The sequence below is a fragment of the Octopus bimaculoides genome, chromosome 13 (genome assembly GCF_046866305.1).
Source record: "Octopus bimaculoides isolate indiv1 chromosome 13, ASM4686630v1, whole genome shotgun sequence".
NCBI classification, from domain to species: Eukaryota; Metazoa; Mollusca; class Cephalopoda; order Octopoda; family Octopodidae; genus Octopus; species Octopus bimaculoides.
The window spans coordinates 56,827,077-56,854,627 of record NC_142940.1 but is presented as its reverse complement, the minus strand read 5'-3'; the positions used below and the strand labels follow the sequence as shown (position 1 = coordinate 56,854,627).

General features: G+C 37.2%; 1 protein-coding gene across 2 annotated transcripts in view; it reads right to left on the bottom strand.

Moving 5' to 3' along the window:
* Window positions 1-13,839: 13,839 nt before the first annotated feature.
* The window catches only part of LOC106875962 (prostaglandin E2 receptor EP3 subtype), a 67,572-nt gene continuing 53,860 nt past the window's right edge, over window positions 13,840-27,551 (bottom strand). For both annotated transcript variants that reach the window (XM_014924305.3, XM_089361859.1), the window contains exons 3-5: window positions 18,674-19,144; window positions 18,027-18,453; window positions 13,840-15,522 (exon numbers count right to left, since the gene is read on the bottom strand). In XM_014924305.3, the coding sequence (XP_014779791.1) occupies window positions 14,932-15,522; window positions 18,027-18,453; window positions 18,674-19,098 (1,443 nt within the window). In that variant the 5' untranslated portion in view covers window positions 19,099-19,144 and the 3' untranslated portion in view covers window positions 13,840-14,931. The remainder of the gene's footprint in view (window positions 15,523-18,026; window positions 18,454-18,673; window positions 19,145-27,551) is intronic.

Below are 27,551 nucleotides of genomic sequence, written 5' to 3'. Positions count from 1 at the left end.
TGATATATGTCGTACTCTCTTCTTCTTCTTCTTCTTCTTCTTTTTCTTCTTCTTCTTCTTCTTCTTCTTCTTCTTCTTCTTCTTCTTCTTCTTCTTCTTCTTCTTCTTCTTCTTCTTTCTCTTTCTTTCTCTCTCTCTCGTCGTATAGAATTTCTTGCTATATTTCTTCTGGTTCCTTGCACTTTGAGTTCAAATCATAATGAGATCAGCATCATCTTTCATTGTCTTGAAATCGATAAATAATCACCAGTACAATGCAGTAGATTAATGAAATTATTAGAACATTGAACGGGATACCTTGCAATAGCCATTTTGACTTTTTGTGTTTATCTGTGTCACTGGTGCCGAACTGTATCGGCCCTTGACTTTCTCTTGGAGAACAGGAATAGCAAAGAGAAAAAATGATTCCATCCATTAAGATTTCTCGCACACCTTTCTATGTCTCCACTGACCTGTATCTGTCTGTATTGTGGGTGGCGGATTTGTTCTTTGTGGAGAGTGGTTCTTCGACGGAGTGATATTCCTGTTTGGCCAATATAATTATTACCATACCTTAAGCATGTAATGTCATAGATTAGATTTTCCGAGGCACAGGTGAAATTTGATTTAATCTTAAAAATTTCACCTTGTTTAAAGTGGAACCCTCCAAAAGGTGGGGCAAGTACCACAGTTAGATCGACCACATTTTTTTACTTTTGGTTGTGTTGTTAATGGATACAGTCTTGCGCTGGTTAATATTTTTTTCAATGATTTTGGTTGCATTTTGCTTTTGATAATTTTGTGTGAGCCTAAAATTTTGGTCATTGTTTTATCTCTTGTGAGGATGGGAAGATTTTGGAGGATAACGTTAAAGGCTTCGTTGTTTCTAGGGTTATGTGTGGAGATGTATGGGAGTATTTTTAAGTCTGGTTTAGTATTTCGGTTGACTTCCCTTAATGTTCGTATATCTATTTCCTTAGCTCGTTTAATGCCATCATTTATTAATGATATTGGGTAGTGTCTTTTGATTAGTATTGATCTGAATTCAAGGAGTCTTCGTTCACGAGTATAGGTGTCTGAAACTATGGTGCGAATTCTTTTCGCTAGATTATAAGGTATATTAATTTTTATGTGTTTGGGGTGGCATGAGTTGAATAATAGGTATTGTTTGGAATCTGTGGGTTTAAAGAAGATGTCTGTTTCGATGTGGTTATTGACTATTTTAATTAGGATGTCATATATATATACGACGGGCTTCTTCCAGCTTCCGTCGACCAAATCCACTCACAAGGCTTTGATCGGCCTGCGACTATGGTAGAAGACACTTGCTCAAGGTGCCACGCAGTGGGACTGAACCCGAACCATGTGGTTGGGAAGCAAACTTCTTACCACACAGCCATACACACACACACACACACATATATACCCCGACCCCCCATATATATATATATATATATATGTGTGTACGTATATGTGCATGCGTGTACGTATGTACATACATACGCATGTATGTATGTATGTATGTGCGCGCGCGTGTATGTATTATGTATATATGTATGTATATGAGCATTTGTGTACGTATGTACATACATATGTATGTATCTATGTGTGTTTGTGTGTGTGTGTGTGTGTGTGTGTGCGTGCGTATGTATGTGTGTGCGCGCGCGCGTTTATGTATGTATGTATGTATGTATGTATGTATGTATGTATGTATGTATTTAATTGTATATCGTTGCAGCTATGTGCTTACATATCCGTTCTCATCCTACTTTTCTGTTACTTCACTTCCGCCTTTAAACTCTTAAATTTTCTCTCCTCCCAACAATTCTTTAACCAGTCATAATAAGGAAAACAATAGATTTGTTTATTCTTTAAATTTTGGGACTCTTGAACAAATCGCATACACCTCGTGACACACACACACACATACTTGTACAGGCGAAAAAAAATCGCACTCAATCCATGTTGTTGAAGTTGAAAATATGTGTTAATAGTTTGATCCAGATTTAGACATATCCGTATACACACACACACACATACACACACACACATACTTACATATATATATATATATATATACGTACATACATTCAAACATATATATACATATACATAAATATGTATATATATATATATATATATATATATATATATATATACATATACATATATACATATATATATATATACATATGCATATCTATATATATATATATATATATATATATATATATATATATATATATATATATATATATATACATATGCATATATCTGTCACAGACTGTGCACACAAAAAGGATCCTTGTCATTCACCTTCTCGATCTTTACATTCTTCCTTAAATATCTCTTGAATCTTGCTTGCGTTATCCTGGCCTCTTCAAGCGCTTTCATTCCATTCCACACTTTTGTTCGCCATCCAACTCGATCTGAGGCGAGGGTTTCTATATCTTCTGGAACCATTCCAAGTGACTTCATAGTAGTCCTTATGCCATCCTTGAACCTTATTTTAGGTTTATGCCGATAGCGTTTCCCCTCTGCAAGCTCACCATAAAACAGCTGTTCCGGCATGCGTTCATCTGCCATTCGAACAATATGGCCACACCATCTCAATATGTCAGGTCGCTCTTCAGTGCTACTGGTAACATGTAATCGCTAGACACTACACATTCTTTATTTTCTCTCCCTGTTTCTTTCTGTGTTCCTTTCTGTGGAAGAGCGTAGGCTCGAAACGTTAAAGACTTTTTCACTTCCTAAGCGTTAAACTAATACATCTGTTTGTTGTCTACACCACCTGTCTTCGTCTTTATTTTGTGAATTCTCTCCCCCCATATATATATATATATATATATATATATATATATATGAAAGGGAAGACCATTTACTCAATAGTTAAAAAGGTAGGTATGAGGACGGACCCCTGTGGTACTCTAGTCACGAAATTACAGGCTCTGGTATTGTTGTTCATGTATACTACACAGGATTGGCGAGTTGATTTGTAGTTGTTAGGGCAGCATTGTTGTTCTTTAAGGTGGTGTTATGTATAGTAGTGCGCGAGTGTGTGTGCATGCATGCATGCACGCACGCGCGCGTACGCGCGTGTGTTCGGGGTGCATGTGCGTGTGGAAAGCAAAGATCGAATAATGGATTGTTGTTGCTGTTTAATTTCAGATAAGAATCGACGTGGCCGGCGGAACGAAAAAGGAAGATAAGATGTTTCATTAGTAACTCTTGTTGTGGCACAAATAACAATTGCTGAGACGTTCTTTCGGCTGCTGCTTCGGATGTTGTTGTTGTTGTTGTTGTTGTTGGTGGTGGTGGTGGTGATGTTTTTTTTTTTTTTTAACGGAATAGTTCATATCTTAATTATTGAGTTCTATTGTAATTTTAATTTACTTAAAATGGTACGTCTGGGAGATGCTTGGTTGTTGATGTCATACGTTGTCGTTGATATTGCTGTTGCTACTGCTGCTGCTGTTGCAGTAGTAGTAGTAGTAGTAGTAGTAGTAGTAGTAGTAGTAGTAGAAGCAGCAGCAGCAGCAGCAGCAGCAGCAGTAGTAGTAGTAGTAGTAGTAGTTATTTTTGTTGTTAATGTTAGTACAAGACTTTTAATAAGACGGAAAATTATAAAAATTATTGTTCGTTTTCGTTTGATATAGTTGTTTCGTTTTTTTCTAAATGAATTGGGATCACGATAGAAATCAATAATTAAGATAATGAAATACTACAACACCCACCCCAACGATGGCAAGATCTCCGTCATCACCAGCTGTACCACAGCAGCAACGATCAATAGAAGAGATATTTTTGTTTGGTCACGTCTTTTCGACAAAGTTTGATTTAGGTCTAAACAAGAACGATGACGTCGACGACGACAACAACAACAACAAAATGAAGAACTGTCTACTGTCGTTGTGTGACTCCAACTTACAAAAAGACCTATTTACTGATATGAACGCTTTACAACTTATATATCCCAGTGGAACAGCTGTCAATTCATTAATAAAAATGCTAAATATGTTTAATTACTGACTGGGTAGATCTGAAGCCTAGAGATTGGCTTGGTGGCGAAAGGTTTCGTCAAGCAGGAGCCTCTGTCTGAAACGTTCAAATTTATTCTGTTTCTCCCTTACAGTGTAAAATTAATTGCATTGTACAGCTGTGTTATATTTTATCGCCGGGGATGTTTTTTTTTTTGTCTATTTTACATGCTGATTCAGATTCTAGCACTGAATGCTGTAGATTGAACTTATACCACTGAAACATCATAGATGATGCATAAAATGCGACGTATCAAGTCGACAGCAGAAGGACGGACAAAGTGTGCAATGATGTAGGCATCATCCGGCGACAACAATGCTGCTCGGTGCTTCTTGAAGGAATGGAACTGCCGGAAACAACCGATGTCGATGTGATGTCCTGTTGGCAGAAGGTGTAGAGAAGTTTCTAGAGAGAAGCGGAAGTAAAAGAAAAGTAAAACAACAAAAGAATATATGAAAAGGAATAAAAGATGCGATTTATGTTCAGTTCAAAAATATATATTGATCTGACAGATGGTAATATCTCCAGACAATTAGATGATTCAAAAAAGGGATACACACACACACATATATACATACATACATACATATATATATAAATAGCACCCACCCTATATCCCCTTACAAGAAGACCAACGCAACAACTAAAATGTAAGGCTCTATTTACCTATCACCACTATCACACCACCACATATACTACACCCAATAATTACTTCTCCTACACTTCGCACACCACAAACTTCGAATATACCCTTCAACACTCTGAAGAGATCGGCCAAACTACTGGCTGCATCGAAACGTACGTAAGTGACTATGACATAATATACAAAATGACTCATTACATAACCTAAACCTCCACACTGACTCATTTCACAAGCTCCACATAATAAAACAACGGCTATCTAGTCCAACGAAAATGCTTTTTCTTGTATTTGTTGCTCCATTCTCCAAGTAAATATATATATATATATGAAAGGATGAAAGGCAAAGTCGACACCTGTGTTATGGTGACGTAAGCAAACCAACACCGTCTGTAAAGCGGTGAACGTGACAAACGCAAAATCAAAGGTACACACATAAACATACGTACATGCATACATATGTATACATCTACATACACACACACATATGCACATCACGTACGCACATGTATAAGATGAGCTTCTGTATAATTTCCGTGTAACAAATTCACTGAAAAGGATTGGTCAGCCTGAGACTATGACAGAAGACACTTGCCCAAGGTGCTGCGCAGTGGGAGTGAAGCTGAAACAACATGGTTATGAAACGAGCTTGTTAACCACATAACCATGCCAGGATGTGTTAAAAGGAAACTCATTCACTGGAGCCATCCCCGCCACCTGCAACAAATTTCTCATGGGAAGAATCCTTTCTTTTTTTTTCTCTTAGTGATACTTAAAAGAGTTGAGTTCTCGCCGAAGAAGGAAGTGCCTCTCCCCAATCGCTTTTAATCATGTCTGTCACATGATTATCATGTGACGTTTTCTCCTATAGCGGTCATTGATAAAATACAGATGGTCAGCAGCATGCCCCTCTTGACCAATGGAAAGTGGCAAAGCAATGTTCCTGATGAACTCCGATGATAGCCGAACTACTACTACTACTACTACTACTACTACTACTACTACTACTACTACTGCAAGAGTACAAAATGACTAATGAATAACAAACCATGGGACTAAACAGAAAAAAACCTACACAGAAAGTTTTTCTAACAAATATCGGATGAAACTGATGTTTTGCCTCGTGTGTACACTGAATCTCTTAAGAGATAAAAGTGTTTCTCGTGGAGAAGTGCAAAACTCTCATGAAACATCTAAAAACACTTGATAATGGTCGTCCAGTTCTATACTGACTATCCTTGACAGTCTTTTATCGTGATGAATCAGAGAGGAATAATCTGGTGAATAAAACCATCGTCATAAATATGTCCCTCCATATCTCAGGCAAAACAAAAACACAACCACAAATTTTCCAAGTAGTTCTCAACTTCATTGTCCGGCAGAAGTACAAACATCTGGTAAAGACTCGCCCACTTCTACAAGTCGCTCTATATTGCCCCCTACTGGCACTCTGTGGGTTACGACAACGTTGATTTCAGTTGATCCGATCAACGGAACAGCCTACTCGTGAAATTAACGTGCAAGTGGTTGAGCACTCCACAGACACGTGTACACTTAACGACACATGTACCCTTAACGTAGCTCTCAGGGAGATTCAGCATGACACAGAGTGTGACAAGGCTGGCCCCTTTGAAATGCAGGTACTACTCATTTTTGCCAACTGAGTAGACTGGAGAAACGTGAAATAAAGTCTCTTGCTCAAGGACACAACGCGTCGCTGAGAATTGAACTCATAACCTTGCAATTGTGAGTCGAATACCCTAACCACGCGCCTTCACAACCCACTTAAAGTAAATTATGTTAACAGTTGCTCAAATTAATTCCCACTGCGTTGCGCGAAAGTACATTTATATGTGTGCAGGCATCTTGAAAGTCTTTCAGACATTATATTAATGATCTTCTCATTGGTCCACAGAATAGACAAGGAAATGGTTCAAATGTATATATATATATATGTATATTTATATGTGTGTGTATATATATATATATATATATATATATATATATATATATATATATATATATATATATATGTATATTTATATATGTGTGTATATATATATATATATGTATATATATGTATATATATATAAATATATAGGTTTATAGGCGTAGGAGTGGCTGTGTGGTAAGTAGCTTGCTTACCAACTACATGGTTCCCACAGCGTGACACCTTGGGCAAGTGACTTCTACTATAGCCTTCTACCAAAGCCTTGTGAATGGATTTGGTAGACGGAAACTGAAAGAAGCCCGTCGTATATATGTATATATGTATATATATATGTATGTATGTGTGTGTATAAGTTTGTGTGTCTGTGTTTGTCCCCCCCCCCCAACATTGCTTGACAACTGATGCTGGTGTGTTTACGTCCCCGTAACTTAGCGGTTCGGCATAAGACACCGATCGAATAAGTACTAGGCTTACGATAGAATAAGTCCTAGGGTCGATTTGCTCGACTAAAGGCGGTGCTCCAGCATGGCCACGGTCAAATGATTGAAACAAGTAAAAACAAGATACAGGCAATAACAAAATAAGAGTTAATCACGAATCAAATTTAAATTAAACAGAAAATGGAGAAAATTTTTCATCAACAAACTAATTGACTTCCATCGTTGGTTGATCAAAAAATTTCTCCATTTTCTGCTTAATTTAAATTTGATTCCTAATAAACTCTTGTTTTGGTTGTATATTTTATATGTCCGTAGGAGTTTGTGTGCGTAGACATTTGACATTTATAATTGTAATTTTATTTCTGTTCGTACAATACTTATTTATATATGCATATCTGTCTATATATGTATGCGTATGTATATATTTCTACGTGCGCACACACACACACTCACATATATACATGTGTGTGTGTGTGTGTGTGTGTGTGTGTGTGTGTGTGTGTGTGTGTGTGTGTGTACTGATACAGAGTGCGTGGGTTATTTGAGTACATATCTGGTTAATTAATAAAACAACTCTAACCTAGTAAAAATTATCATAATAATTTGTACACGTGTTCGAGATAAGCTTTCTCATCAGACTATTTCATGAATTTGCCTTCAGCTTCGATGACAACTTCAACGCGGGACCGGAATTGTTGACAGGTCCGCACTAAATGGTCATTATTCACTTCGGACAACACCAGTAAAATGACGGCCTTTAGTGAAGCTATTGTATTGTGAAGATGTTGATTTGTCTTATTTTCAACGACTCTCCAAACGTTGTCCATTGGATTTTAAATCTGGTGAGTTCGGAGGCCACAAGATTGGTGTTACATGATTGTAAATATTGATTGACAACTATTCTTGGGTGATAAGTGCTTTGTGAGAAGGTACCGAGTCTTGTTGAAACACGTATGGCCTTTTACTGTGCGCTTCATCTATCCAGAGCTTAAAAACTTCTCCAGTACATCAACGTATCCAGCAGCGCTAATTCTTAGACCTTATGAAAAGATGCGAAGTAGTATGACATGACTTTCGTTGTTCAACATTTCTAAAACCACCACAATTGCTGGAAACTTAGTTTCATCACTCTGTGAACATCAGAACGATTTGTACATAACCGTCATTTGTCTTGTTAGACATCCCGAAATACAGCAATATCTGTTTCAACACACGATTCCACATCAGTAATCTTGCAAAACGAATAGATATCTATCTATCTATCTATCTATCTATCTGTCTATTTATATTCATACGCGCACGTGTGTGTTTGTGTGTGTGTGTGTGTGTGTGTGTGTGTGTAACGAATAAGTTTCTTGATTCTAAGCCAGGATTCGAAACTGAATCTACATTTTTCTACAAATACACTTCCTATTATTCTCGGCTTTTCTTTTTCACTTAGAAATTTACGAGAGACACCTATCACACTTAGCTAAATTCAAGGGACTGGCAGATTAAAAGCACCGGTTGATTGTTACAGGAATTGATTAATAAAAGCTATTGTTAAGCTAAACTTGGTTCCTGTGCACTCTGTTGAGTGTAATAATAATACTCTAGTCAAGGATGGCGAGCTAGTAGAATGCCGCTACGTTCTGAGTTCAAATTCCGCCGAGATTGACTTTGCCTTTTATCCTTTCGGGGTCGATAAATTAAGTACCAGTTGCGTACTGGAGTCAATCTAATCGACTGGTCCCTCCCCCCAAATTTCGGGCCTTGTGCCTAGAGTAGAAAAGGATATTTCGCCAGTCTTCGTGTTCTGAGTTCAGTTCCACCGAGGTTGATTTTGCCTTTCGTTCTGAGTTCAAATTCCACCGACGTCGTCTTTGCCTTTCATCCTTTCGGGGTCGATTAAATAAATACCAGTTACGCACTGGGGTCGATCTAATCAACTTAATCTCTTCCCCCAAATTTGAGGCCTTGTGCTTCCATCAGAAAGTATTATTTAAACGCAACTTGAAGGCGGCGAGCTGGCTGTTTCGTTAGCACACCGGACAAAGTACTTCGTGATATTTCGTCCGTCTTCGCGTTCTGAGTTCAAATTCCGTGGAGGTCGACTTTGTTGATAAAATAAGAACCAGTTAAACACTAGGGTCGATATAATCGACTTAGCCCCTACCCTCAAACTTTCTGGCCTTGTGTCAACATTTGAAATCATCATTTAAATGTAATTTTAAAGGGGCGAGCTGGCAGAAACGTTAGCACGCCGGGCGAAATGCTTAGCCGTATTTCGTCTGCCGTTACGTTCAGAGTTCAAGTTCCACCGAGGTCGACTTTGCCTTTCATCCTTTAGGGGTCGATTAAATAAGTACCAGTTACGCACTGGGGTTGATATAATCGACTTAATCCGTTTGCCTGTCCTTGTTTGGGATCTTTTTTAAGATGGGGGCCACATTTTTCATTAATGTTTTACGTAGTGTTTTTGGTACCGAAAGACTTTCAAACTTCGTATACTTATCTATTTTGTGTTATAGAGCAGAAAAATATTTTTGTATTCGAATTTATTTCATGTAAAAAATTGTCTTATTTCGATAATTTCAACCAATCACTGACAAGTATTCAGTTGTTTACATTTACTCCTTTGGCTGATTAAGCGGTGTAAAGCGTATTTAATTTCCATAGCTTCGTTTTGTTTTTTTCCTTTTTAAATTTGCTGTTTTACCCTAACCCTAACCCTAACCCTAACCCTATCACCGATAGAATTGTTTCAGAATCGTTTGTTTATGTAGTCGGCACTTAATGTATATCGGCTGAATGGACGTCAGTGATTGGTTGAAATTACAGAAATACGACAACTTTAACATGGAATAACTTTAGGGATTTCTTTTTTTTTAAAGAAGACTAAGAGAAAAAAGATGTTTTATATGACACATTCTACCAGTGTTCCAAGTTTCAAAGTGTTTCGTTAATGAAAAATGTGGCCCCCGTTTTAAAAAAAGATCCCTTGTTTGTCCCCTCTATGTTTAGCCCCTTGTGGGCAATAAAGAAATAAGAATCGTTAGCACGCCGGGGCAAAAAGCTTAGCTATATTCCGTCCGTCTTCGTGTTGTGGGTTCAAATTCCGTCGAGGTTGACTTTGTCTTTCATCCATTCGGGAGTTGATAAAATAAGTAGCAGTTGAACAGTGGGGGGTTGATGTAATCAACTTATCTCCCACTCCTGAAATAGCTGGCCTTGTACCAAAATATGAAATTATTATCTAAATGCAACTGCAAACAAAATTACCAACAGTAATCACGAAAAGCAATACGTGACATATTTGCAGGTCAGAAGCTGAAGTTAAAATGTCGAAGCCACAAAAGAAATTCGGTTGTGACTTATCTACAACTGCGAACATATGCAGCGTAAATAAACTTTAGTGAACACATGTTAAGAGCTAAAAAACCAGAAGGATAGGCCTGCAAACAGTAACAAAAAAAAAAGACAAAAACAATAAAATGAAATGAAAATTCAACACATAAACAGACGGATAAATAAACACAAGAAGCAGGATGTAAGATTTGAACCCGTGTATTTTATTTAACACACACACATTTATATATATATATATATATATATATATATATATATATATATATATATATATATATATATATATATATACATACATATATATTAGATGTAAATTTTATATATAACTTGAGTACTGTACAAAATATATAACGGCAAACATCGGACAATCATTAATTCATTTACACACGTGCACACACATTTGCATGTTTAGAATCCGTGTATTACAGCCACCATCTTTCGCCACTTTCATCATCACCATCACCATCATTATCAACAGCAGTAGTAGCAGCAGCAGCATCACTCCATCCCACCCCAACCACTGTTATATTTCTGTTAAAACTTCATTAATTTTCGAGTAGAACGCACTTAGGAGCATGTTACACAGCATTTTACTTATATAATTCATTTTAGTTTGACTCGAAACAGAATCAGCTTTGCTATTGGTATATTAAAGGCGGATAACGAATGTTTGTGTTGAGGCGGTGGCGGCAGCGGCGGCGGGGGTGGTGGTGGTGGTGGTGGCGACGGTGGTGATGATGGTGTCAAGAAGTTCACATCAAAATCTCCAGCAATCAATCAATGGTCAAACGTAGTCACAGTCTGTCTGTCTGTCTATCTGTCTATCTGTCTCTCTCCCCCACACGCACACATACACACACACAAGTATGTTTGGATGTATGCATGCATACACACACAGAAACAGACGCGCGCGCGCGCGCGCGTGTGTTTGTGTGTTTTCCCTGGGACACAATATGTTGTAATATTTATTACATTAAATGCATTTTCTCGATTTCGCACTTGGAAATAATTTCAACACAATAATGAATTTTCTTCTTCTTCTTATCATAATAATAACAATAACAATAACAATAATAATAATAATAATAATAATAATAATAATGATAATAATAATGATCCTTTCTACTAAGGACACAAGGACTGACATTTTCGGGGAGGGGACTAGTCAATTATATCGACCCCAGTGCTCAACTGGTATTTATTTCATCGACCCCACCCCCAAAGGGGCGGGGTCGATAAAATAAATCGGAATTTGAACTCAGAACGTAAAGATGGCCGAAATGCCGCAGAGTATTTTGTCTGGTGTGATAGTAGAATCATTAGTGAGTTGGTTAAAATGCTTCGTAGTATTTCTTTCGGCTATATACATGCCGAGTTCAAATTCCACCGACGTCGACTTTGTCTTTCATCCTCTTCAGGTCGATAAAACAAGTGCCAGTTGAGCAATACGGGTCAATGTAATCGACTAGCCCCTCCCCTCAAAATTTCAGGCCTTGTGCTTATAATAGAAAGAATTACTCGTAAAGAAGATATTAATGTTGAATGAGCCAACAACACATTGTGGAAATGATTTGATTTTTATTGACACCTAGGGGGGGGGGGTCTGTCACAGATGGGATTCGAACTCGGCACCGTGAAGTATCAAGAACTTTGATGTTACATGGTCTTCATACACACACACACGCTGCCAGCCAATGTGTGTGCGTGCGTGTGTGTGTGTGTGTACGTGCGTGTGTGTGTGTGTGTGCGTGCATACGTGTGTTGTGTACGTGTGTTGTGTACGTGTGTTGTGTACGTGTGTGTGTGTGTGTGTAAATTGTAAATTAAGGTGCAACATGTGGATATGAAGTTCGCTTTGCAATCAAATGGTTCCGATTTCAGGCACCTTTGATAAGTGTCCGGACCGATCAGTAGCTTGTGAGTGAATTTGGCTGATGGAAACTGTGTGGCGGCCTGTCGTATGTATATATATATATATATATATATATATATATATATATATATATGTGTGTGTGTGTGTGTGTGTGTGTGTGTGTGTGTGTGTGTGTGTGTGTTCCACGACCAGTGCCGGTTTATTTAAGTCCCCTTAAATTTGCGGTTCGGCATAAGGAACCGATTGACTAAGCAGCAGACTTTAAAGCTAACTACTGGGATAATGGGATTGATTTGTTCGACTAGAACCCTTCAGGGCGGTGCTCCAGCATGGCCGCAATCCAATGACTGAAACAAGTAAAAGAATGGCAGATATGTACGTTTAATAAACATCTTAGATCTTACAATGCAAAGACTGGCCCCGGCGTTGACTCACATGGGAATCTCTCGTTTCATAGCAAAGCTAACGACACGTTTGCTAAACCTACGTATGCGCGCACGCACGCACACACACACCACACACACGTATACACACACATATATACAGAGATGTATGCTTACATATGTATCCAGGCATATTTTAATATTTACATACAAATAAATTAATAAATACATACACGCATATCTATGCGTATGCATTTCATTTGAATACATACACACACACGCACACATACACACATAGTCAAACATAAAGGTATATTTGAACACCCACCCCCAACACTCCACTCTACTCCACTCCACTCCACCCCACTCCCACACATATACACGTATGTATAATATATATATATATATATATAATATATATATATATAATATATATATATATATATATATATATATATATATATATATATATATATATATATATATATATATATACAGTTGTGTGTAACGAAGATACTGACCGTAATGAATATATGAAGTCTATGATTTCAGGGGAATGCAAATGAGAAGCTGTGGCCTTTATGCTTTTTCGAAACTGTTTAATGACATATGTGTTATAACCTAAGGGAAATGTATCCGATAGACTCATCGGGTACGTGAACCGGGTGTCATGCTTATCTCACCGAGAAGTTTAACCCTATGTTTAACAACGTAGAATTTCAAATTGATTTTGTGTGACATCCGTTCCCTTCTCAAGGCTTTGCGAAGCTTCAACAGCAACACCAGTGATAAACCTCATCATGGTTGCTCTTGCGTTCACTCAATCTGCTAGAAACAGCAGTTAAATTACTATTCTACAAACACACCTGTCAGTTTCAAAAAAAGAAAAGGGCACATTGGATAATGTAGACCTAGGTACACTATACCCGTAAAAAGGGTAGTATGGTCAAGGTTGGAATGGTCTTGATTTAAGCTCAACTCGATCAGAGATAACCCTCACTAGTGGCCACCACTCTCAATAACAACACGAAGGGAACTCTGTACGGTCACTCGGTCTGCTGGAAAGAGCAGCCAGGTCTACTTCCTTGTGCCTTGCCGTCTTAAAAAAAGATCGTACACAAGATAATGTAGTCCTAGGTAAACTATACCCGAAGAAAACAAACAAACAAAAACACTGGATGCTCAAGACTAGAAGCTTTTACTCATAGGTCTGTTTAATGAGAACTGGCCGAGGGTTAAACTAAAACTACGAAGCGACTAACTTCTGCACCCGACTTAATCTCCCTCAAATCATGCCTTACAAAAAGAGGACATAGTATATAATGTAGTCCAAGATACACAATGTCTGAATAAAACAAAACGTGATGGCTGCGGTTGAAATGGATTTCTCAAAGATCTGCTGGTCGAGTGTTGAACAAGACCAGGCCAGAAACCTTCCATGACTAGTAACAGCAAGGCAAAAAGTGGGAGTTTTCATTAATTTGCCTGGCTTGACTGATGTTACAGATAGATATCTTTCACAACTTTCCTGCTATTTTCAATATGGGGTCTGTATGAATGATTAAAGCTCACAGATCTTACATTATTATAATGACTTGAACGTCGTGCTTTGAATACTGGAAAAACGAATTTTTGATTGATAATTTCCATAACATTATTCTGAGCTAAGAGTTAACTTTGGTATTACTCAGTAACACCAACGTAAATAACAACAGTAGCAACAACAACAAACAATATGCTACTTTCACCGGGAAATATCCACCTAATGAAACTGTAGTTGAAATAAATTAGTTTACAGAAGTGTTCCCTTTCTAACTATGACTGACAAGCAGTCATTGGTGATAGAGTCAATCGGAGTCTTTTGATTTGTTTCAATTGGAACAAATTCACTTCTTTAATAGTAGGCTTTTAATGAAAATTCAATGAAAATTCATCAATAAACCTTTCTCACCATTTCAGTGTTTATGGTATGGCAGCGTTTCATTTGTGTCAGTCAGATTTTAGTTTCGTACGGGTTGGTTTGGGTTTAGCCCCTCCACAAACAACTCAAATAACAATGTGCTACTGCCGTGTTCATCTATAAACAACGCAAACAATACAGTAAATTGTACAAAAGCGTACGACCAATCTCGTCGGTCGTACATTATCACGAACTGTTTAGTTCCGCTGTTTTATCAGCAACGCTCAACTGTGACTACTGCGTATCATCATCCAACACAGCCCTATCTATCATTTTAAAATAACAAATCAAACATTAGTCGACGATTGAAGTTTGACTACAGTGACTTCCTATTTGAGTACTTGCTTTCAGATACAGAGTCTATGGAATCAGGAAGCTGACGTAAGCCATTTGTAGTATTTGATATGCACGGGTAGGTCATAGATGCAGGGATACTGCCACCTTCCCCTAATTGGGCGTAAGAACTCATTTGGTAGCTATTGCTATTGGAAATTTCGTTCTGATGTTGATCGGTATTTTCATTGCAAATGTTCGACTCTATATCTTTACAATCAATAGTCTTATGCTGTACGGAAGTGTCGTTTGATTTTATATGGACACGTTCCGCCATATCGTCTGTTTGTGATGTTAAGCAACACATTTCTTTATAAGCTATTTTATTTGAACGAGAATTTTGCTTGATGAGCGGAGGCTTGTGCTTGTATTGTTCGTTTTTTGTCTTCAGCGAACGCTTGCGTTTTCTTGGGAATATATTTTTGACGTAATTGAATATTTTTCTGAAGAGATTTCCCCGTAGCAGTATGTACAGCCAAGGATCAATTATCTGGTTAATTGAGGCTAGGCGAACGGAGAGAAGATCTTTCTTTGATTGCGTTTTGTTTGTTAGCTGCGACTCCAGAATGTGAACCTGTAAGAGAGAAGAGATTAATATGAAGTTATGTTTGAAATGGAATACAAATATGAGATGTGGCTTATTCGATCAAATTAATGATAGGAAACATTTAGTTTTAAGATATAATATACATTTTAATAGGATCACTAACGAAACTAAGATTTAGCGGTCACTAGTTTAGAGATTTACTTTGAATATATGTCTCTTTGCACAAATACATTTGTGAATACGTAAAGCAGTGGGTCACAGATAAAACCAGAGCAATTCACTTCCTCTAAACCAGTGGTTCCCAACCTGGGGTCCGTGGATCCCTGGTGGTCCGCAAAGGGGTCCGTGAACTAAATTCAAAATTTCATATATATATATATATATATATATATATATATATATATGGATAAGCATATTAATTGTTCCGCGCCCCATCTCTAGAATAGATATGTAAATGTCTATTCTAGAGATTTATAAATGTGGTGTATTTGAAAAATGTCATATTCAACGCACGAAACCTAAAGTTATGCACTAAATCCACAAATAAAAGTATTTTATCAACTAATACTGTGTTGAGTACTCATTCTCATTGTTCGCCACTATTTTGTACGCACACACAGGTGTGTGTGTGTGTGTGTGTGTGTGTGTGTGTGTGTGTGTGTGTGTGTGTGTGTGTGTGTGTGTGTGTGTATAAAAGGTGTCCGTAAAGTTACAATACATTTGTTTGTAATAAAGGAATATCATGGTTAGACTATAAAGATTTTCAGAAAATGTATGTATTGCATCAGTAAATATTGTAACAATATAGGCAATCAATTTCGTTTACTACAGTTATGATAAATGTTCAAATTGTAAGTCATTAGCTTCAATGCGTTTTCGACAGCGTGAAAGCACACTGTGACAAACTGGATCAAAGTTAGCAAATGAATCAATAATGAACTGCCGAAGATCTTCAATATTTCTTGGCTTCTTCTGACTTACAAACTTGGCTTCCTTGACTTACAAACTGTTCGCAAAATTGAGGCCTGCGATCAGGATCATTCTCCAGAAGTCCGTGAATTAGGCGCGGAATGTAAGGTTTCATATTGAGTTTTGTAAGTATTTTATGCAGTGATGTTCGTTTGATACCATTTTCTGAACTGCAACGGCAAATTGATTTCTTTGGGCTTCTTACATATGTCTCAGCAACCGTATCATAGAGTTGTTTTCAGCCAAACTGTATAGTAACTTTACGGTCGCCCTGTATATATATATATATATATATATATATATATATGTGTGTGTGTGTGTGTGTGTGTGTGTGTGTGTGTGTGTGTGTGTGTGTGTGTGTGTGTGTGTGAAGCGTGCATGTGTGTATATGGTCATGTGATTAAATCTTATTTTGTGTATGTATGTGTGTATGTGTGTGCAAACAAAATACAAAAAACGAAATATACGACCCCTCTGTCCAGCATTCGCCATGATAGATCGCTAGCCACTAAACCTTCTTCTATTTTCTCTCCCTGTTTATTTCTGTGTTCCTTTCTGTCGAGGAGCGTAGGCTCGAAACGTAAAAGACTTTCTTACTTCCTGAGCGTTAAACTAATACACCTGTTTGTTGTTTACACACCCGTCTTCGTCTTTTTTTTTTGTAAATTCTCACTACACACACACACACACACACACACACACACACATACATATATATATATATATATTAATATCCTATAGCTTATCCATGGAATCTGTCTTTATATAGCAGAGCTAAATTGTATGCTGCATATCCAATTATCCTTTCAACAAATAGTGCTCCTATTAATTAATTAATCAATTAATTAATTAACTTACTAATTAGTCTTTAATGCCAACTTTTGCATTATTATACAAATTATGCAAACCAGCTTAGTACTGTCAGAGATTGTAAATACTATAAATAGGTCTAAACTTATACTTTTTCTGCGGTCAAAAAGTGACTCATTGAGAAAGTGCATGACTCATCTCTTTTGAGGCAGGAGGAAACGCTGAAAGTAACAACGATTGCGCTTCTCTCATCGTTACAAAGACAAAAGCAAAAAAACAAACTAATTTATAAACGGGGATCTACGTTCCACTGCGAGACTTAAACGATTGTTTACTGTATAATTATAAATCTATATTAATTTTTACCTCTATGGTTTTTAATTGCATGCTGGCCACTGATATTATTATTAATAATTTATAATAATGTTATCTTTTATATATATATATATATATATATATATATATATATATATATATATATATGGGAGAATATACAAAAAATAACAACAGACGAGGACAGGTGGTGTAAATAACAAAAGTATATATTAGTATATATATATATATATATATATATATATATATATATATATATATATATTTGTAAGTATATTTTGTATATATATATATAGATAGATAGATAGATAGATAGATAGATAGATAGATAATGAGAGAGAAAGAGAGAGAGAGAGAGAGAGAGAGGCAGACAGAGAGAGGGAGGGAGGGAGAGAGACAGAAAGTTACGGCTTACTTACATTGAGAGGAACCCAACAAATAAGGAAGAATGTGGTGATACAACATAGAAACCACACCATTTTGATTTCCATTTCAATTTTGATTTTGGCCAAAACTGATGGAGCTGGTGTCGGTGGAAGAATTCTTTTTATCGATGAAGACGGAGACGTGTTCACTCTTCTTTGTCTGCGCATGTGCAGCAGTGTAATAACGACAACGAGGTTGAAGATTACCATGGCAGCGATTAGAACGAGGTTGATGAAACCGAACAAGATGGCGTACGCTGATAGATGGGAGTCCTTCTTCCGGTGGAACTTTAAGAAACACCAGGTACATGGGAACTGGATCGAATACGCTCCGAATTTGAGGAAAGGCAAGCAGCAAAATAGAAAGACGGCCAAACAGCAGAACATAACGGTTAAACGTGCTCTACGGATGGTAACTACCCTGTGAAGGAAAAGAGGAGAAAAAAAAGAGATATTATTAGTATCATCATCGTCATCTTCATCATCATCCTCATATCACCTCTGACATAGTAAAAGAGTGACTGAAAATCACTGATCTCGAGCCAAACTACAGCACAAATATCAACAACAGCAACAATAACAACAATTACGCCAATAACAACTACTACGTACACATTAGAATCTCATAAAGAATTGCTTACCTGTGATAGAAATACGTGAACTTCAGAGAGAGCATTCGTTCCAAAGACAGGACACAGACCAAGAGTGGTGTCAGGAGACCAAAAAACACCATAATAAACCCGTTAAACATACACAAATAACCGCCCAACTTGATTTTCTGGGAGTAGACAAGGATTGGTATGGGACTGGTCAGAGCTTGACCAATCAAATCAGCCCAAGCTAATCCAGAGAGAAGCGGGAAATAAACCGTCCTTTGGATGTCCTTTGACAATGTGTAAAGGACTAGCAGGGCCGCCAAATTGCCTGCCATTCCCGTTACCATCATTGACATTGGAACATACATGTTAATGTTAGTCTCTTCTTTCTCGCAAACTGACATATTGGTACAATTACTTGGAGCTTTCAATGGCATCATGGTCTCATTTGAACACGTTAAGTCCTCCATCTTTGTACACACTGGAATAATATATCACACTGTATAGAGTAGGCGTCTGCAAGAGAAAGAAAAACATGTAAGAGCGAATTTATTATGACTAAATACATTAAAGTATCATTGTCTTCCTCTTTTTCAAACACCACATCAATGCATCAACGAAGACGCTTCTAAGTGGGGTTCTATTTGTTAGAAATGACAGCCAAACCTCCTCCAAAGCATACTATTTTAAGGAAACGGAAAAGAATCATTATATTGGGTTGGCAACTAAGTTCCCGACGTTTTTTTAATTTTGGAGTTTATTGCGTTTTTAAATTTTGGATTTTATTTTTTCCGAGAATTCTATTTTTGAATCATTTTGGAATCTATTTTTTTTTTTTCTAGTTAATTTTAGTTAATCTTTGTTTATTTTCAGATCATTAAAATGGAATGTCAAGTTAAGAAAAACGAGCATTTTCGACACCTCCTTTTTGCTTTTAATCAAGGCTCTAAGGCCGCAAAGGCTGTTCGCGACATTTGCGCTGTGTATGGAGAGGGTGCCATGGCTGAAAGAACCGCTCGTGATTGGTATGCCAAGTTCAAAAATGGAAATTTTGACCTCAAAGACGCACCTCGTTCTGGCCGTCCAATATTGTCGCCCACGCCCTGAACGAAATGTGGGGGTATTGGAACAACATGAAATGAAGTGTTTTTACTCAAGAACACAACGCGCCGCCTAGCCTGGGAATCGAACTCGACTAGGCCACGTTTCTTCACGATGCCCAAACATCTATCTACACCAAAACAACCTAGGCTAACTATGTAGAACATTTACTTACTTTTCCATTAGTACACCAAACTAATTAGTTTTATCTAACAACTGGAATTGTTCTCCAGTCAAAACCTGAATATATTTTGTTAATTCTTCATTATACATTATCCGTTTATCTCATTTCTACAACTGATTCCAATTAAACGAGAGAGGGAGGGTATGGGAGAGGGGGAGAGAGAGAGAAATGGGGAGAATTCTTCCCTTTCTTCGTGTTAGGAATTCGCAATTTAGGGAGAATAAAAATATTTTGTTAGCTTTCTCTGTCACGGTCAGTCACCGCTGTGAAAGCCACCCTGAGAACACATACGCACCAGCACTTTATATATATATATATATATATATATATATATATATATATATATATATATATATATATAAAGAGAGAGAGAGAGAGAGTAGTGGTAGAACAAGGCATATATGCACATATATATATATACGTATAAACATATGTGTGTGTGTGTATATATGTGTGTGTATATATATATATGTGTGTGTGTGTGTGTGTGTATGTACACACACATATATATGTAGATAGATAGATAGACAGATAGATATGTACATACATATGTACATACACAGATACATAATACATACATGTATGCGTATGTATGTGTGTATGGCCACACACAGACATATATATTTAAGCATATATATTTAAACATTTTTTAATTTCTTTCTGCAGTGCATAAACTAAAATTAAATGATATTTTTTCCTTTTTTGTCGCCACATCACACAACATGTCTGGCTTCCTCGGACTTAAACGTTGTTTGTTTCTTCTCTCTTCCCTATAGACTTCGGTTGTGTTTATTATTCAATGTACATGGAAAAAATGTCGTCAGCTTTGATTGAATAAAGATTCAAAGTAAAGATTCTAGAAACATGTTACAAGAAACTTCATTCATTTTCGGATAGAAATCCCTTATTGCAATAAAATTTATATCTTTTTTTCCATTACGGCAACTACGTTTAACTGCACGATCAAGATTCATATCTTAGGAAGAGAGGAGGTGGAGAGTAAAACATAAGGGGTAGAAGAGGAGACATGGGGGTAGAAAAGTGTTGAAGAGGGTGAAAGAGTGAGAAGAAAAGAAAAAGAGGGGAAGAGGGGAAACGAAATAAAATCATCATTTTCTATATGAAACAACCCTTCTTTGCGCAAGATCTTCATTTAACTGCATCATATACATATGACTGTATTTATTCATTTATTTATTTCTGTGTGTATGTGTGTGTGTGTGAGAGGGAGAGAGAGAGAGAGAGAGTGTGTGTGTGTGTGTGTGTATACTCGTAGTTAATAACAGTTTGACTTAGCTCGATATTGCATAAAATTTCATGGACACGCAAGACGTATCCATTTCGTTAGATGTTCAGAAAGAGAGTGGAGACATTATAAGAAGTTCAAAATGGTTTCTTAATACTTAGGAATCTATTGTTCAATGCAGTCAGGTGGCTGTAATACTGTCAAAGCAACCAGTTGGGGCTTGTCTAAATACCTATATGCCTTTTCGAACTTCTTTCAAAGTTTTCACTCTTGACTCTGAATACCTGACAAGATGGCTGCGTCCTACACGCCAACGAAACTTTTTGTTAATACATTTTTGCGAAGAATGACTTTAATATCTTCTTCGTTCTGCGAAAATATTATTTTCTGTGTGTTTCCTTCATTTCTATGCTCTTGATTTCATCGCTCTCTGGTATTCCCAGATATATGTTTCTTCTGCATTTAATAATTTTATATTCTCATCATTAGCTAGGCCTTTTTCCCATATTTTCCATAGGGTTTCTCTCTTTCATTTTTATCATTGTACATTTTTCAATTCCAAAAGTTATCCCAACGTCGTAGCTAAATATTCTTGCGGTTTGTACTCATGAATCCAGCTGGTTCTCGTTTTTGCCGTAGAGCTTTAAATCATCTCTCAAGTAAATAAGATGATAATTTATTTTCAAACGTAGAAGCGCTGTTAGAACAGCAGAAATATTGGGTAAATTGCCCTTACAAAGCGGAAAAATTTGTCAACAAACAGCTGTGAGCGTTTCTGCGTTTGAAGATAAATTATCATCTTATTTGTATCTTATAGTACACATTTTAACGCTTATAAAAACAAATATTAGTTTGTTTAAATTTATAGACATATCTCTAAATAGTTTTGTTTACTATACAGTTAGCTAACAAAAATCCAAAACGTATATGCATAAAAATTCTGAAAGAACATGTGGAATTTTTGCAAGAAAGTTGATTACATCGATCCAGTGCGCAACTGGTACTTATTTTATCGACTCCGACAGTCGACCTCGAGGGAATTTGGATTCAGAACGAAAATGAAGAACGAAAAGAAGAACGAAACGTCACCAAGCATTTTGCTCAACATGTTTATAATTCTGCCAACTCTCGCCGCCTTATATGAGGTGTGATATTTATTGCTTAGTATTGGAACCTTGCGAAAAGTCACAAAAAACATCTGAAAACGAAGCTTGAAAAAGTTGACTTTGACCTGAGAGTTGATGCAGTGTAGGAAACATGTCTACTAAGTACAACAAGCATTATTTGGGAAGTTCTCAACAGAAAGTAAAAAGAAGAAGAAGAAGAAGAAGAAGAAGAAGAAGAAGAAGAAGAAGAAGAAGAAGAAGAAGAAGAAGAAGAAGAAGAAGAAGAAGAAGAAGTTGATGATGATGATGATGATGATGATGATAGTGGTGGTGGTGATGGTGGTGAATAATAATAATAATAATAATAATATTGAATGCCAAGCAAAAAAGGGGAGGAGGAGGAGGACAATGAAGAAGAAAAAAATAAGAAAGAAAGAAATTGGAAAAAAGAACAAGGAAGAAGAAAATAGAAAGAAGAAACAAATGAAAGTAGTACAAGGGAAAAAAAAACGGTGCGTGACATAATGGACGGTTTGTATTAAATAGTTTTAAGAATGAATAAAATTTACGCCGTGTTTAACGACAGGTGTGGGGGGTGGGTTGTGCATGTTTTTAAGTCATATTCCCCTGACGGAAAAATAATGAACTATTCACTTACATTATATTATTAGAAACCATTAATTTCGACGCTATGAAATAAATGGACGATATACGTAGTTAGTCCTACATAAAACTTCCTTGTTGTTCTTTGTCATGTGAGCTAATAGAATTTTCCTTGTCATTGGTGTCCTGTAGCTGTTGCTATTGTTGTTGACATTAGTGGTGACAGTGTTGTTGTTGTTGTTGTTGTTGTTCGTCGTAGTGTTGGTTGTGGTGGTGTGAAGCCCCATTTCTGCCCTAACTGAGCGATCATAGGGTATATAAGACGGTAGTAGACTGAACAACTCGGTTCGATCCAGAAAATCGTTGCTCCGGATATACCGCAATTCCGTCTCAAGTTAAGGACCGACTACGCAATACGTTTATGGTCAGATCTCGATATTTTAAAGCATTTTACATCATAGTGACTGAAACTATGCTCACACAATCTGGGCAACTTCTCAGATCTCTCCAATATTTTTAGCTTTTCCTGTAACAAATGCTAAATCTTTGCGTTTCTCAGTTAATTCTACCGTTAAGATGAAAGGTGTTTTAAAATTAAAAATTCCTGTGGAGCGGCGAGCTGGCAGAATCGTTAACACGCCGGGCGAAATGCTTAGATGTATTTCATCCGTCTTTACGTTCGGAGTTCAAATTCCACCGAGGTCGACTCTGCCTTTTATCTTTTCGTGGTCGATAAAAAAAAGTACCAGTTGAACACTGGGTTCGATCTAATAGACTTACCCTCTCTTCCAAATTGCTGACCTTGTGCCAAAATTTGAAACTAATTGTCTTAGCCATTTTTATTCCATAGAAAACATAATCCTTTCTACTATAGGTACAAGGCCGAAAATTTGGATGAATGGAATAGTCGATTACATTGACCCCAGTGCGTCACTGATACTTATTTCATCGACCCTGAAAGGGTGAAAGGCAAAGTAGACCTCAGCTAAATTTGAGCTCAGAACGTGAGGACGGACGAAATACCGCTAAGCATTTTGCCCGGCGTGCTAACGAGTCTGCCAGTTCGGAAACATGTAAATAAATTTGAAAACTGCGATTTCGTTGCTTGGCCTCTCTCACAGATTTCACGGGAGATACTTCAAGCATGACTGATGTTTCCTCTTCGCTCTCACTCCCTACCATAAAGACAACTGAGGAAGTAGAGGACTATGACATCATAATACATAAACAATTTATGAATAAGGTTTACTTGAAAACTTTGACAACATTACCCGTAACATTGATTCAACCACAATAACTAGTTTAACACGACAACACTGCCAGCCTACACCACTAACAGCAACAGCCTTCGTTTTCTCCATTTCCATAGCTAGAGCACTTCTTGCTTCCGTCTGTATATATTAATCGCAGTAGGTGCGTAGCGGTTTATTTGAAACCGGAACTTTTATTCTAACAGGCGAATAATTTAAATTCCTTTTTAGTGAGGTGCTTGTTTCAGACACACAAATTTTCATAATACTAGCTGATTGATAACTTAATCGATGAGTATAATAACGAGAACATAAATCGTAATACGATCTGGTAAAAATAATCAAATTAAGTCAAATGAAAATTCAGACTGGAAAAGTTCAAGGAAAAACGCTTCAAGTAACGGACCGCTGATCACGTCAAAAGGCAGACCTGTTTGGAAAAGAAATGAGTAAGGAAAGCATTACACTAACGGACGGATGGTTTTTTGTTGTTGGCACTCTGTCGGTTGCGACGACGAGGGTTGCAGTTGATCCGATCAACGGAACAGCCTGCTCGTGAAATTAACGTGCAAGTGGCTGAGCACTCCACAGACACGTGTACCCTTAACCTAGTTCTCGGGGGATTTTCAGCGTGACAAGGCTGACCCTTTGAATTATAAGCACAACAGAAACAGGAAGTAAGAGTATGAGAAAGTTGTGGTGAAAGAGTACAACAGGGTTCGCCACCACCCACTGCCGGAGCCTCGTGGAGCTTTAGGTATTTTCGCCCAATAAACACTCACAACACCCGGTCTGGGAATCGAAACTGCGATCCTATGACCGCGAGTCCGCTGCCCTAACCACTGGGCCATTGCGCCTCCACCGACGGATGATTTAACAAGTGGAAAAAGAAGATAAAATGCTATATACACATTCCTGACGAGGACAAAAGTGATTATTATTATTTTTTTATTAGCAGCTGAACAGTGGATTAAGACAAAATGATAACAAAAATTATTGTATAATCATTCTCCTGAGAATATTTACGAAGCGGACGAAACACGTTATTACCGCGCAACATCGGAGCATTTATTACATTTAATATAAAAATGCCAAAGGACTGAAGTGTTCAAATGAGCGAATGTCAATTATGTGCTGTGTTGATGTGAAAGGAGAGAAACAAGAGCTTCCTGTGATTGTGGAAAGTAAAAACCATCAGCAGTATAAGAGCATCAAATTTTACCTGGTCGTTACTGTTCTAAGAGTGGAGGCGCAATGGCCCAGTGGTTAGGGCAGCGGACTCGCGGTCATAGGATCGCGGTTTCGATTCCCAGACCGGGCGTTGTGAGTGTTTATTGAACGAAAACACCTAAACCTCCACGCGGCTCCGGCAGGGGATGGTGGCGAACCCTGCTGTACTCTTTCACCACAGCTTTCTCTTACTCTTACTTCCTGTTTCTGTTGTGCCTGTAATTCAAAGGGCCAGCCTTGTCACACTGTGTCACGCTGAATTTCCCCGAGAACTACGTTAAGGGTACACGTGTCTGTGGAGTGCTCAGCCACTTGCACGTTAATTTCACGAGCAGGCTGTTCCGTTGATCGGATCAACTGGAACCCTTGATGTCGTAAGCGACGGAGTGCCGACTGTTCTAAGACAAATGTTTGGATGACTACGTTTATGCTTAACGACAGGTTTATAATAGATGGGATTTGCAATAAAATGATAAAATTGTTGTGTTAATTGTGTGGCACTTCGAAATAATTCGTCAATAATGGATATCAATATATGAGTAAGATTGCTCTGTGACACAAGGCATGTTATATAAAACATGCCTTGACCCTTATCTCCAAAACAAGAAACTATCAGTAGCTCGTACCGTTATACTGAGTATATGTATGTATGTATGTATGTGCATATATATATATATATATATCTGTAAAAATATGTGACACTTATTCAGTAGCCATGATAAAACTCCGAGTTTCGGATGCCAGGGTGGGAGCCCACGCCAACATCTCTTCAGTTATCCGGCCATTGAAAACTACTTACCACACCGCCACTCCCACGCCTATACGTTTACATTTCGAAATCAATTACTACAGTTGTTGTTGTTGTAATTATTATTTATGCTGTTTCGCATTAAGTGTGCTGACCGATTACAACCAACATAGGCAAAATCGTTAGCAAAATCGTTAGCGCGCCAGACAAAATGCTTAGGAGCATTTCGTCCGCCTTTACGTTCTGAGTTCGAATTTCACTGAGGTCAACTTTGACTTCCATTCTTTCGAGGCCGATAAAATAAGTACAGTGAAGTACTGGGATCGATGTAATCGTCTAACCCCCTCCCCAAAATTTCATATCTTGTTGCCGATAGTAGAAAGAATTATTATAATTAATGTCGTTGTTGTGATTCTAGGTAACAAACATTTTATCATAATATTACATTCAAATGTTTTGTAAAAAATGTTAATATTTAAATAGGAGACAAAAACTACAAAAAACTGTACAGACGCATCTATAGTCTCTGCTACCACTTTCTCCTCTGTACGTATATAAAATTTTCCAACGCCCATAAAATTTTCCGAATGTAAAACAGACGAAATACCGCTAAGCATTTTGCCCGGCGTGCTAACGATTCTAATATTGATTAGGATGACGATGATGATGACGACGATAAAAAATAAACAACAACACCAACAACAAAACAAATGCTTGAATGATGAGAGACAATATCCGAAAGGAGAGAAGATAGAATTAATATAATTACTCCAGACAATCTGACTGGGTTGGTTTCAGATCTGTTCTTTTCTTTCTTAGTTTATCGATTATATAATCTAGAGCTTTCAGTCATGGCGGCTTTGATGCAAGACGTTAATAAAATGCCGGAAATGTGCGTAGGGTTTACCGTCATTTCAACTACCGATGTCATGCATGCATGCATATATGTGTTATATATACATACATATATACATATATATATATATATATATATATATATATATATATATATATATATGTGTGTGTGTGTGTGTGTGTGTGTGTGTGTGTGTGTGTGTGTGTGTGTGTGTGTGTGTATATGTATGTATGCATGTATGTGTGTATGTGTGTGTGTGTATATATGTATATATGTATGTATGCATGTATGTGTGTATGTGTGTGTGCATGTGTCTAGGTGTTTGTGTGTATGTATATATGTATATACGTATGTATAAGTGTGAGTGTGTGTACATGTATATACATATATATATATATATATATATATATATATATATATATATATATATATATATATATATATATATATATATATATTCATATATATATACTTTATTTAAAAGCAGCAGAAATATAACAAAAGACTGTTACTCTGAGTTTCACGTTCCCGTTCATCGGACAACAAAACTGTCCGATGAACGGGAACGTGAAACTCAGAGTAACAGTTTTTTTGTTATA